Here is a 15,440-nt window from a genome sequence, read left to right as displayed (position 1 = left end):
AAGAACACTAAATGGGTTGCTGGTAGGTATGGTTGGAATATCAAAAGTTGTCACATTAAGTTGTACATGAGTTGGTTCAGGAATATCTATCATAATATGTTGAGTGGTAGGGGTTGATGTTACAGGAGTTGAAATGGTTTCACAAATTGGAGATGAGGCATGACTAGTCTGAGTTCCTGTTGTATTGAGTTCACGCTGATGAGTAGTCTGAGTTGATGTTGTCATGGTAACAAGCTGCTGATCAGTTTGGGTGCCAACTGACTTACATATCTCTGCTGATATCTAACAGGTGTGGAAGTAACAGGTACACCTGCTGCGAATGAAATTTCATCATCAGAGTCACAAGTTGCAGAGACATTTGATACATTGCTGGTGTGAGTGTCCAGTAAGTTACTAATGTGGCTTTGAAGAACAGAGGATACCCATGTAGAATGCTGGATTCCTTGCACAGACATAGTGTTCCTTGTAGGATAGCAAGTGATGGTGACAGCAAGTTCACAGCATCTAAAGATGAGACCATGTTGCTTGCCCTTGTCTTCTGGTGATGGATACAGTGATGTCAGTTCTCTTATAACAGAGTCAAAATATTCTGGGTTAATTGATACAGTGGTTGAAATAGACTTGGGTTCAATAATCCATTTTGAATCTCCAAAAATGTCATCTTGAGAAAAACAGCAAAAGATAAGTTTGCCAGGGTTCTATGCATAATACTCCATGCTGAGTGCATTGTCTGATGAAAGGAAGATGCCATTGTCAATCAATAACCAATTGTTACTCCTTGTAAATTTGGATCAATACAGGATGTAGCTGGTAGACATAAAGACAACTTAATATGTAGAATATATATGAAGACAGCACAGAATTTCAAACTAAATTCATTAAAATCTCCACAAATATATCAAAATCAGCAATAAAAATTATATGTAGAGATTCCTGGTGATAAGTCCAAGATGATGATATAAAATTTAACAGCAACACAATAGATTTTCAGCAACAATAAGTCAATCAAATGAGAGCTCAGGATATGTGTGTGTACACCTCTTGAGCACCTCAACGTGAAAAGAAGAAGTTTAACAAGCACCATAGAAGTAGGAGTGTCTTGCATTGCTTTTAGCATTGCAACATTTTGATGTATCACAGTGTGCCCTGTGCTTTTGTCTTCACAGATCATAATCCACTCACATTCATCCACAGGATGCAGAACAAAATCAAAGATTGGTGATATGGAGTTTGACAGTACAAGAATACAACTTGGACATCAAGCATATCAAAGGAAAAGATATGTTATTGACCGATGCTTTGTCCAGAATTGAATAAGACAAACAAAATTTCCTTTAAAAAGGAACAAGAGTGACAAGTAGTCACTGTATGTACATAGTGTAAAAAGTAATATTAGTTTATGAAGATATGTTTTATAATTGAGAGCTAAGAAGGGGGAGTGTTATGTGCCCCCGAAATATTCAATAATAATAGTAATATTAAATATAATATTCATTAAAAGTTGTAAAGTAAAATGTATTTTGTCATCAAACATTAAGTTTCACTTGTTTTGATGTTTATCTTCATTTGCTTGAATTTGGAATATTCTGGAAATTCATAGAATATTCTAGAATGCTAATGATTAAAGTGAACTACAACTTCATATCTAGTTACATGTAGAAATTCCTGGAAACATTTGGATATTACTATAATGATCATGAAGCTTCTGGAACATTAAGTGGTGGGGCTATTACAGTAACCATATATATATACTAATGAAATCTGATTGGTTTGTGTTGATATAATGTGCTATATTTAAAACTAATGTATACAGATTAATGATTGTCATTGCATAATGGTGATCTAATGTAATATGCCATAAATAGTTAAGATTATTCTAGAATGGTAAGAAATTATATAATTATAAAGCCTGGATAGACTAGAGTTACAAGAAGGAACTCTATGCAATTTATGTTGGGGTGTGTTGGTACAAGAGTTACCATTATTAAGAGAAGTCTTCAAACTTCGGTTTACCGTTCGTTCTTCTGTGTGTTGTAGAGAAGAAAATACGCCAAAGGGCGGTAGTAGAGCCAATAGCTTGATTTTTGTCGACTCAAAGAAGCGGCAGACCTAAATATCTCCATCAACGAACTGTGGTATTTTGCTGGACTAACATAGTGTATTATATGTCTGTCAATTGGAGCAGAAAGCTTACTCAAGAGATCGTCGAGAGAGGAGTCTTTGCCCGGAGTCATTGGTTAACATGGAAGAACATTTGGAGAACACTATAATCAAAGCCGCTAGGATAGTGAAAATATAGTAGTCAGGACATTGGACTGAGACTGTGGTAAACCAGGGGTTTACCTCAGATAGACAGGAACTTGGGCATTGCCGGATCCTAGATCAAGATATTATTATTATTATTATTATTATTATTATTATTATTATTATTATTATTATTATTATTATTATTATTATTGTTAGTGTTATTGTTATTATTATTATTATTATTATTATTATTATTATTATTATTATTATTATTATAATTATTATTATGGATTTATAGATAAGACACTTTGGTCATAAATCACATCATAATATCCACCAACCATGCAAGGAAATGATGACTCTGTTGAATGGAATATTTTATTAATTCAGTTTATTTGTAATCTGACGCTTGTTGAAACCAGCGCTCGATAGTGCGTTTATATTTTCACGTGATTCGCTACAAGACGTATTTCTATTGGTTCGTTTTTCTCTGTACAAATATAATTATTGACTTGGTTTTGGCGATGTTCACCATCTGTCAATTGCACACAGTTGTAAATGAACATTTCAATCTATCGGCAAGCACCTGTATAATCATCACATTGTATACTCTTCCAATCAGTCAAGAACAATACTTGTTTATTATGAAGATCACACTATTTGCCCTAATAATTTCGGCTGGAATCTTGACATCTTGCAATGTCAATGCAAAGTACAGGAAACAAGGTAAGAATATGCCTACTTTCTTTTCATTTTTAATCAACGTTTTTAAATTGGTTTTTTTTTTTTTCATGTCAAGCATATCTTGGCATTAACAGCTGACATCTAGGAGCTGACGTTTACGAAACTTCGACCAGGCGCAAGTGACCTGGTGAAGGGGTCGGGGAGTTGTCGCCATAGATAGCTGGTCGGGGCATTTTTATAGGAAAGGCAGGTGCATCCAACAATCGTGCTAATTACCCTGATCGAAACGGACTGTAACGATGTAACGAGGCCCTTTATCACGGGTCATCATTCTGTCCCGCCTTTACTAGATGAGCCACGGACAGAGCGGAATTAGATTTCTTTAAGGTTACACAAAGAAACGTATAAAAAACGTATAAAAGACGTATAAAGTAGTTCTCTAAAACAGAATTTTCTCAGTAATCAACATTAGGAAACGAATTTGGAGAAAACCGTTCGTTAATAAAATACTATGCTGAGCCACCAGCATGGTTGTCTCACGCTCCAGAAATTTCAGATGATTGAGCTCAGTAATACATCAAAGAATGTCTTCCAATTCATGAAAACAAATAGATAATCAGCTTATCGGATTAAAAGCTTAGAGGGAAGGTCTTGCTGCTCAGCGAGTGTTTGTTATTATAAGTTTTCTCCAAATCCATTCTCTAATGAATATCGCAGCGAGTGAAATATTGGTGCATTGGATGTAGCTTAACATTATTTTTGTGCGTTTACACAAAGTTTTAGAATAAATTTGAAAATCCTTCGTTAAAATCCTTTTTACGCACCATGTTCACAAGATAGAAAATGCGTTCCATGACGTTTTTTTCAAATGTGCGCCCCGTATAAAACCACGCCGAGTGAATGTTTTCTTCTTTTTTGTATTGTACTACAAAAATCGATCAAAGAAATAATGCTGCCATGGGGAAGAACCAAATACAGTACCGATTAAAATTTAAAAGCCCGTTTTGGGGAACATTTTCGAGAATCTTGCTTGATAAAAAACTGTTTTGTTACATTATCGATATCTTGATTGTGGAACATTAAGTTTGACATCTAACTACCTACATTATTTCTCAACTGTCTGTCGATTACGCTACCATTTGATTTTCATTCCAAATTAGAGCTACTTTTGCAAAAAACGAGTTTTTTCGTCATCGATGCGTCCGACTTTGCGTGGGTAATGCGCTTGTTTATCATAACAGCCTGAATGCACTATTGCATATTAGTAAGTAACACGGCATTTGTAAGTGCTGCATATTATAGTCCGTTTGAGACCATCAATTTTCTTAAGCTCCTCTGTGGCGCAATCGATTAGCGCGCTTGACTCATACTCTTCTCGACTATTTAATAGTTTTGAGCTGGACGGCGACTAGTACGGGTTCGAGTCCCTGTGTGGTCCAGTTCTATTATTTTCTTCTTCTTTTTCAAAATCTTGCCTGTAACTTTGAAAAGTCATAATAATTTTTAATGTTCTTCTTTATTTTATAATTCAGAAAATAGTTCAAATCTAAATATCATACATATTTGAGATATCGTATATTTTAGATTATCTAAATTATCTGATACTTTGGATAATATCTAAATTATCTCATATTTTGGATAATTTAGATAACTGTTAAATATCTTATTACATCTTATTATCCATCACTTACCAGGTAAAAAGATCTAATCCCTAATATCCAAATATCACAAATATCTGCTATAGGACGGATATTTTAGATAATGTCTGAATATTATCAGATAATATTTTAAATAAACTGGCCTCAAAAAGAAACTTATAATTTGTCACAAGGTCATATCTTAAAATCCTCTTCATAATAATGAACAAAAATTGCACACCGGATTACTTCAATACTCGACTCTAAACACATGTCAGTAACCAAGCAATTGTCCAACTGACACAACAGCAAAACATGGAACACCTTTCTGGACCAAAATTCACATCCCAACATATTTCTTCTGTTGGGTTCCAATTATTCGCCTGTGAATGTGGTCCCGGAAGCTGTTCCGTGTCAGTGCATTCGCAGTTGTCCAACTGACACAACAGCAAAATGCATTGACATGGAACACATTTCTGGACCAAAATTCACATCCCAACAGATTTCTTTTGTTGGGTTCCAATTATTCGCCTGTGAATGTGGTCCCGGAAGCTGTTCCGTGTCAGTGCATTTTACTGTTGTGTCAGTTGGACAACTGCTTGGTTACTGACATATGTTTAGAGTAGAGTATTAAAGTTATTCTGTGTGTAATTTTTGTTCATGTACAGACGACTAATTGGAACCCAACAAAAGAAATCTGTTGGGATGTGAATGTTGGTCCAGGAAGGTGTTCCATGTTAGTTGTGTCAGTTGGACAACTGCTTGGTTACTGACATGTGTTTAGAGTAGATTATTGAAGTAATCCTGTGTGCAATTTTTGTTCATTTATATGGAGAGGATTTTAAGATATGACCTTGTGAAAAATTATAAGTTTCTTTTTGAGGTCAGTTTACTTCAACAATAAAATAGTTAATTATCAGATACATTCACTATTATATTATAGAACACACAAACATATCAAAATTATCTGTAACAAAATACTACAACCCCGCACCTAACGCCGCGCCCTTTATCACGAGTCTGCATCACGAGGTATCACGAGTCTGCATCATAGAATAAAAATCCTATTAAATCCATTATCGTTGAATTACCAATATGGGTCCATATGACAGTATGATAGAAATGTTTAAATGGCCTTGAATTTTATGTTCTCTTTACTTTCTGTTTATATTATACGTACCAGTATTTTAAACAGTTTAAAAGTATTCGCTTCACCAAATTTCTACAGGCCTACGATTTATTAATTGAACTAAAGTTATTCAAGATAAAAACAATTAAATGAAAGTACAAGTATTTAAAACAATATAACAATAACCACTTCATCAAATTACTATGACTGAAACAGGAAGATATATAAATAACAACTTTAAAGTTGTAAAATTGGATTATTTGAACATGTTGAATGGGGTGGGCGTTCGCATAATACATTGGCTGAGAGGAGTTTTACTAAAAAAATTCTATAAAGGTCTACTATTGAACAGGAAAACCTGTAGTTATTTAAAATTAATCAAAATTATTTGATATCAGAAGGAAATTCCTCATATTCTGAATGCAATTTGGTGTGTCTGATGTGCTATCAGAACCCACACAAAATATTGTGCAAAGGTGTGTTACAGAGCCCTTAAGCCAAATATAAAATTCAAATTATATTTTTGTCTCACTCACTATTAAACATATTTTTGTCGCCATGTTTAGCACATGTTTAGATTATAAATGTTTAGATATAAAGCATCAACCTGCACATAATCAAGTCAAGTCAAGTCAAGTCAAGTCAAGTCAAGTCAAGTCAAGTCAAACTTGATTAAATCCACATGAGTGCTCATACAACACATATAAGTTTTTTTGAATACCACTTTTTAGTTTGTGATTTTATACAGGTTAATGTTTGATATCTAAACATGTCGCTTAGCTAAAGGGTAGTATTTAGAGTGTTTTGGACGGGTATAAGTGTTTAGGGCGTGTTCATAAATACTTTTGTGTGTGGGTGACTGGGTGTGTGGGGGCGGGGTGGTGTTGGGGTGGGGGGTGGAATCTCGGTGGAAAAAATGGAATCTCGGATATCAACATTTTTTGATCCCCCTAAAAAAGAGGGATCCCTTTTTATGGCCTAAATTTTTTTTGGATCCCACCTTTACACCCAAATTGTAAAGTGCCCAAATATTTTTGATTTGAAGCATGAGAGTACACAATTGAATACATGAATACAAAACCCACCCAAGTCCATGGGAAGTGATTTTGAGAGAAAAACCTGTGTATCATTTTAATTCCGTCAGTTATATTTACCTGGTCAATATGATAAGTTTTACGTGCAAATGAGTGGATTAACCTGTATTAGGTATGACGATTGGCATTTCAGGGACTTCGTGGGGTTCATTTTAAATTTTGGACTTGGGTGGTTTTTTGAATCATATACAAAGACAACAATGTTAGAATGAGATTACCACTAGTAAGATAATACAAAATAAAGCACAAAGGTATGTATAATGTTGATAAGCATTCTGCCATGTAATATAAACCACACACTTTCTTTTATTAAACCCATTTTTTTTCAAAAGTCACTCTCTAGCAATGAATGTGTTACAAGTGAACTTTTATACATACTGGATTTCAATCAATGTGTTACAAGACTCAAATCATGGAATTGGGTGATTCTTTCATACATACTATTTTTCACATGCTCAATAGACACAGAGAATGAATTTGAGTTGTTCTTTCCAACATTATGACATGCCTATGTATAGCAACAATTTCCCATGCGTAACTCAATTTGGCCAAAGTATGGACTTGGGTGGGTTTTGTATTCATATATTCAATTGAAAAATAATTAATATTCATGCGCGTGGAAAAATTTGGATGTGCGTACCTTGCCTTACATGGTACCCTCAATTTAATCTCAATTTTTTTGATCCCCCCTATTAAGGACTGAATTTTTGTTGACTCCCCCTCTTTAGGACCCAAATTGTTTTGGATCCCCCATATTTTCCAACCTCCACCAAAGTATTTATGAACACTCCCTTTGGATGCATTTAGATATAAATTCAAAGTGTGATAACTTCTAAACCAAAGGGACGGTGTTAATTTTTATTTTGGATTTATGATGTGTAGGAGAATATGACTCAAAATATGAAATCTTTTTCTGAAAAGGTGCATGTAGATAATAATCAAATTTTGGCTCAATACTAACGTATTTAAAAAGTGTTACAGCTAGGGATTCAAAGTGAGTATACGTGGGTATAACCATAGTTTCAAAACTAATGCATTGTCGTTAATTAGATTGTCAATGTATGAAAATGAAAATAAGATAAACACGATTTCGCAATCCCTCTGTATCTATGGGCAAATTGATTGCCGATTTCTTCAAACTCGATGCCCAAGTGTGAAATTTAATTCACAAAAATGAGTTGTCCTGATCATACAATAATTTGTGAGTGGACGCGGCGAATCAGCCGTAAACTCGGCAAATTGTATTCTGAGTTAAAGTGTAAAATGTATGTGAAGGTCGTATTCATAGGTGTATCAATTCGTTGCGACAAGTATCTTATCAAACGCTGTTTAAATCAATCAATAATACTACATGCACTGCTGAAGAGGATAATAAGCTTCTATCTATTTCTATAGAATAGTTCTTGAGAGGATATTTCTAAACCTCGTTGACTTGGGGATGATTTGAAATGACCGCCAATTATGACTGTTAGATATTTATTACCAGAAATGTAGAAAAAGAGACACATGTAGAACCGATAAAAAATACAATTTTGTCGAAGGAACAGATTTCAACAAATCATAACCCCGCTTTTGGATATCGTTTGAAGTCAAATGATATACCATTGTAAAGCTTATGGCATATATTTTCTAAACACGAAATAAAACAAAATTGACCGGGCCGACTTTACGGCTGATTCGCCGCGTCCAGTCACATTTGATCGAGCTAAAATGAAATCGATTGCTTATAAATGCGAAAAAGAAACTGTGATTTGTTGCGACCACTCGATTTCGCGCGAAAAAGAACTATCTTGTATTAGATCGATCGCACAAGTTGCGAAATTGACCGGGAAAGCATTTATTTATTTACTTATTTATTTGTTTATGTATTTATTACCATCCTCTGAACCACAGATTACAATACAATTTACTTATTGATTTGTTTATTTATTTATTGCCATCCTCTGAACCACAGATTACAATTTACTTATTTATTTGTTTATTTATGTATTACCATCCTCTGAACCACAGATTACAATTTACTTATTTATTTGTTTATTTATTTATTACCATCCTCTGAACCACAGATTACAATACAATTTACTTATTTATTTGTTTATGTATTTATTACCATCCTCTGAACCACAGATTAAAATACAATTTACTTATTTATTTGAATATTTACTTATTACCATCCTCTGAACCACAGATTAAAATACAATTTACTTATTTGTTTATTTATTTATTGCCATCCTCTGAACCACAGATTACAATACAATTTACTTATTTATTTGTTTATTTATACTACAAAAGTAAATTTCGACAAATTGACAGAAAAAAAAACCTGTAAGAAAAAGTAACAGCCGTGACTATGTAACTGCTTTGTATTTATTGTGTTCAATCTAATGTAAGTTTGGGCCTTACGTTCTAAACTACCCCCGCGACTGTCAAGGTAAACCGAATTTATTACAGTATCATATTCCATAAAAATAATAATGAGATTTGATGGAAAGAATGGTACGATATTGCTCTTGTATTTTACTGTTTTTAGTCAAAATTGAAGCTATTATTTTCGGGAACCATATGCCCATATTTGAGCATAGTCATGAATACAGCAGTATTATAGTATAACCATGATAACTGGTAAATTTGCTTGATAATATCACACATAATTACAGCTTGCATGTTAAAATCCTTAAATGTTTTCGATATTTTGAATACCTAGTAGAATTCTATGTGTTATTATGAATTTCTTAGATCATGGAAACAAACCTTGAGCAACTCACCTATAAAAATTTTAAGCATTCGGTAAATCGGCAGAGTACTTGGAATGCTTTAACTTCCATTGTTAATTTCTTTTGTATAATCAAACAACCAGACTACACTCAGAACAATGGTAATGTTTTTTTTTTTTTAATCTTGCATTAATTCCTTTTATAAACCACGACAGGTTGTTTCAGGGATTTATGGACAAAACACTGTGTCGCATGTGAAATATTATTGATATTCAATGTTGCTCATTCTTAACCAGACGTGCATTCTGTTGGAACATGGCTCGTATTTGAAGTAACAATCTATACTGATGCAAAGCAGCGAAAATTTAAATACTATGGCCTACTTTGAGTTTTTAGAAATACCATCGAAATATGTCGCAAGGTTTCGTGAAACCTACGTTATCATGGTTATCCCGATATGTTAACACGTACTTTAGTCGTTACAAACACTGAAAGTGTCCTTAAATATACTGTTTATCATGCAAGTTATATGATTGTAATGTTTTCAGGTCCACATGATTTATGTATTTGAGAAAGAACTCCTAGGAAATTCGAAAATTCAGACCGTATCTTTAAGAAATGTAACATACGTTACCATAAAGTGCAGGATTAAAACAAAAAGGTGACTATAAACTGTTGAGCAAATTATAGCCGCAGGTGTACTTGATAAACTTTATTAATATTATTTCATTAACGCATTTCCAACATACTTGTCGGGCATTTTGAGGCAATCAATTCCCCTTATATCGTCATATTTTCCAGAATCAAATTTAGAAGGACTGCGTTTGATTTATGAATAAAAAGGAGTAGTTTAGCAATACTTTATTTTTTTTGCCGGTTTTTCCGCCGGTTCCGTCCGGTTGGGCCCGTTTTTATTTTTCTAAACAATGGAATGTGGTTCAACCGCCGGCGGCCCCGTACATTAATTGGCGTCCACGAGTGACAAGCAAATCAAATATGTATATTATGTCGGAGTCAATATGTTTACTCTTTGATTCTAACACATTGGTATGAATATTACAGGTAATCACTGGTTTGAAGACGGAACGGTGCCTAATGACAAGGAAGATAAAAAGCTGTATGTTGATGAAGGGAAAAAAGAATATGAAGAGCTTTTTAAGGATCACGATGCTGCAGCGATAGCGGAGAAATACACAGACGATTGTGTGTATATGCATCAAGACAAAGGGATCCTACGAGGTAGAGACGGTAAGTTGCACATGGTGTTGTTTATGTTGCCCAGCACGTACTCGGCAAAATCAGAGTAAAAAGAAAGTTTTAAAAAATCTGAAAAGTTCATCAGTTTCCTTTTGCGCAGAAGGTTTCTGGGAAGGTTTAAAGTCAGTGAATTGAAAATCAACATTACTGTTTGAGTTTTGATTACACCATGCGTTTGAACTAGCTAGCTAGCAAGCAAGCAAGCAAGTAAACAAGCAAGCAAGCATTAAGCAAGCAAGCAAGCAATCAAGCAAGCAAGCAAACAAGCAAGTAAGCAAGCAAGTAAGCAAGCATTAAGCAAGCAAGCAAGCAAAAAACCAACCAAACAACCAACCAAACAACTAATTAAGAAATAATAGACAATACACACCTTCTTTATCTATGATCGTGTAACGGGGCGTAAATAGCTTATGCTCTTTATTCTTCTCCCCCTTCTCCGTCTTCTTCTTCTCCTTCTTCTTCTGTATTCGCTTCTAGCTCGCTTTAAATTAAACGCTCTAAAATGGCCTAGGAAAACACTACAGAAACGCTCAAATATGCATATTTTCCTGCTTGCTGCGCTCGCAAAATGTATCTAGACCATTTGAGAGTTGCAAATTGGGATCTCAAAAATTTGGCATCTGCAAAGAGCGAGGGGGGCAAAGATTTGTTGGCAGGCCGAGAGAGCAGGGGGAAGGCGATTTTGGGTGGGCAGAGAGGGGAGCAAGCGATTTTCGGCGAGTCGTTTGGAAATTTTACCCCGGGGGGGGGGGGTCATAACTATTGCATAGCCCCTTATATTATTATTCAGTTAGCATCCTGGACAACCGATTCTTTTGTTATGCAAGGCTCACTCAGTCATTTAATGAGGCAATACAAACGATCGAATTTGGTGTTGAAATGAGCTAAATTTTTAGTTGCACCTTTTCGATGTAAAATTAATTTTCTCGGCCAAATGAAAAGCAATCATTTTCATTTTTTCAGTAAATGTCAGGAAAAAATGTAGTGCTTGATACTGTATTTTTTTTTCAAATTCTAGTGTTAAACTTAGGCGTGAAATTTAGTCATTTAGTGTAAGATTTTCGATTTTGATAGGCTAAAACTGTGCCAGCGAGCCTTTTTTTTGGATCAACCTTTTAGCTTTTCAAAGTAAGATAGTTCGCTAATGAAGGATTTTTCCCAACTTTCTAATGCACATCATCGTGAGCGATATATCATAGTTTTGTCAGAATTTGCGTTTTCATTTCACCATTTTTACTGCCGGCTGACCATTTTTCAAAATCAACGCGTGAAATCTAAGGCTAATACTAGCATTGTGGATCGATATCCCTGGGTTTAATAGGAATACCGGCATGGCTACAGTGTTGCTAGAACTTCAATATAGCAAAAGAAATTCCCAGGCCTATAGCGCTCCTACTGATCATGTTTAACCAGAACACTCAATTGGGGATTTGGGCTACCAAATCGCTGGTCGGGCAATTTGCTTTCAATGGAAAATTGACCTGGATAAACAACAAAGGAAATATCGACTATTTCTGCTGGTTGCTCTCGATAAAAAGTACTGAGTTAGACATTTTCGGAGCATGAAGGGAAAAAGGGTAAAACAAAAACGGAAATTCTGACAAAACTATAACATATAGACCCACACGATGTGCCTTACAGGGGTGGGAAATATCTTTCTTTAGCAAACTATATTAGTTTGAGACGCTAAAACATGAATTCCGTAAAAAGCTCGCGGGCGAATTCAAGGCCTATAAAAATCAAAAATATCACACTAAAAGACACAATTTGATGCTTAATTTTAACACCAGGATTTAAAAAAAAAATGTATATCCAAGCACCAAGTTTTTAACTGACATTACTGAAGAAAAAAATTATTGCTTTGTATTTGACCGAGAAAATTAATTTCATAGCAAAAAGGTGTATCTCTGAATTGTGCTGATTTTAACATGTATCGATCGACTTTTAGCACGACTAAGCATTTCTAAAGAATCGGTTGTCCAGGTGGCTGACTGTATTGCCTATTTTATATTATGTTTTAGCTGTTCGAGAAGCATATAAAGAAATGTTTGTTTCCGGGATAGATAGCGTGAAGATACAGGTTTATCTTGAACTGCTGGACAATGGTAACATGCAAGGCACTGCAGTCGCGGAATATTTGGACAAAGACAACAACAGCATGGGTGTGTCTAGGTAAGTCATCCCCGACCCTCTCCAAACAGGCCAGTCCCATCCTAACACTTCCTCTAGCATGTCTAGGTTTCATTATCATGCAGGTATCGGACTTCGAAACTTTTTTGCAAGAAAACGCACACGGCACATTGTTGCATTTTTACATGTGCATATAATGCCTACTGTGAACATTCTAGGAAAATTGAAACGGCCATTTTAAAGATTTTTGTTGTTGTCATTTTAGTATTAAAGAATACTGAGCGTTAAGCTTCGTGACGGGCACGACTTCCATAAGACATGTTTAAATATAATTGATGAAACCAACCAGCGTTTGAGAGTCCAATAAGCCCTGCGTAGCATAGCACTTGGACTTTTGGGTCCGTATGCACAAAAGAGTTAGACTGGGTCTAAAGTTAGACCTGGTCTAAGTGGAATTTAATACCAGGAGAAAGGACATTTTCCTTTACATTTTCTTAAGTTCTTTTGTATTATTTTTGAACTTTGCATTTAAATCTTTAAAATTTGCTAGCTACTTTAGGAAGGAAATAAGAGTAAAGGTCCATTCCTGGTGGAACTAAATTCTGCTTAGACCAGGTCTAACTTTAGACCCGGTCTAACTCTTTTGTGCATACGGACCTAAGTGTTCCAGATACCCTACATGTCATTCATGATCATACTGCTTTCCTGCAAGTATTGTAAGAGCGTAGCCATATTAAAAATATTTATCGGTGTAGGATGCTTTAGTGAATTTTGTTTAGATTAAATTATACCAGTTAATGAGGGTAAAATATTCTTGGACACGGCCATTAATATTTAGTTTTTCTTTGATTGTATTGTTCAGAATCTTCGCTATTATGAAGCACGTGGAAGGTGGATATAAAACGCATTTGAAGGCTGAATTCACTGAATATGCTGAATAAATACTGCGACAACGTTGAATTGTTCAGGCTTTTCAGTAATACAATATATCAGTCTAAACATCTTTTAAAACTAGTAGTTCATAAAAAGTAGTTAAATTGATTTGCTATTTAGATGTTTATTGAATTAAACATAAAATAGGGACACATGCAAATGAGCTAGCTTTTTTCAAGGACTCGGACTTGAACTCTGAAGCTAAGGACTTGGACTCGGACTTGCACTCGGACATCAAGGACTCGGGGACTCGGCTTCGAGTCCTCCTCGAGTCCGGCAAAATAGGGTCTTTTTAGGTCTTTTATTTTCGTTCATTGTAAACTTCTTATGCTTGATCAATGATCACATCACGTGATTAATTTAAGTAATTTTGATTGCAAATCGATTTAACCAAAATAAAGATATTTAACAGTACTCGTCACACTCAGCATTGAGGTCAACTTGCGCTGCCCTTTGGGGCTTGGCAGCATATCGACCCGTGGCGCGCTTTGAGGAATCTGAATCAGGGGCTATTTTTGAAGAAAAAAGTCACTGCACGTTAGCACAAGTAAAATCTAAAAGATCGGCTAGCGGACACAAGCTTGAGGGAAGGGGTTGCTGGCAGAGAGGTTGTCTCCCTCAAGTTCTGTAAACTTTTACCGATCACGCGTTACAATCACGCATTTTACCGACCCATTTTGACGTTAAGGGCTGAGAGCAGAGAGCACATCGCTCAGACATACAAAATTGCATTCTGAAAACGAGGAATAGCCTTAACTGATATCAAATAATTTTGAATTTTTGAAATTTGCGATATAATACAAATTTTATTACAAATTATATTAAAAATGACATTTTTGACATTAACAATCCCCAAAGTTAAGTTACTCAATCTAATGATATGCACTTAAAGTTGAAAATTGATTCATGTCTGGTTCACTAATGTATTTCACTAATTCATTTCATTTATAATTACCTACAGCTCCATGAAAGTACACACTAGGATCATAAACGTTATTAAGTTTATGGTATTGATGGTATTGATATGCAAAAACGAATACAATCTCTGCAAAAATGAATAAAATGCGCACAGGTGCCTAAAATTGCACAAATTTATATCTGTAAAATATAATAATAATATAAAAATCCTTTTGATTTACTTAGAAAGGTAATATGATTCATTTAAAATGTCATTCCATTTAATTGAATTGTCATTTTTGAAAACTCCATAAGGCTGCGATCACATAGAAGTATACTATTCGGGTATACGGTGCACGTTTTGCAGGTGCACGCGTATCGCTCAAATCGAGCAAGGCAATTTCATAGTACCGGGTCACATAAGGCTACGATCGCATAGAAGTATACTATTCGGGTATACGATGCACGTTTTGCAGGTGCACGCGTATAGCTTAAATCGAGCAAGGTAATTTCATAGTACCGGGTCACATAAGAGTTATTCGAAAAGGCCGTATACCTGCGTATAGTATAGTATAGTGGGAATCGTGCGTGTTCGATTTTAGTGCAGCGTATACCGTCCTAATTTTTAAAACCTAAACCATATGTGACCCCTCGGCACAACTGAGCCCTGAAGTCGCCAATCATCATTTCTGAGATATTCAACCAAAATATTCTGCTT

The 15,440-nt window shown here is 35.0% G+C and overlaps 1 protein-coding gene across 1 annotated transcript; it reads left to right on the top strand.

Annotated features, from left to right (window-relative positions):
- The first annotated feature begins 2,806 nt into the window (after positions 1-2,806).
- On the top strand, positions 2,807-14,246 carry LOC140137469 (uncharacterized). Its single transcript, XM_072159165.1, has 4 exons — positions 2,807-2,973; positions 10,568-10,753; positions 12,784-12,934; positions 13,755-14,246. Exons 1-4 carry the CDS (start codon positions 2,892-2,894, stop codon positions 13,831-13,833), a joined length of 498 nt encoding a protein of 165 aa, XP_072015266.1. The 5' UTR covers positions 2,807-2,891; the 3' UTR covers positions 13,834-14,246.
- Positions 14,247-15,440: the final 1,194 nt, after the last annotated feature.

The sequence above is a fragment of the Amphiura filiformis genome, chromosome 17, assembly GCF_039555335.1.
Source record: "Amphiura filiformis chromosome 17, Afil_fr2py, whole genome shotgun sequence".
NCBI lineage: Eukaryota > Metazoa > Echinodermata > Ophiuroidea > Amphilepidida > Amphiuridae > Amphiura > Amphiura filiformis.
This window is presented reverse-complemented; position numbering and strand designations above follow the sequence as displayed.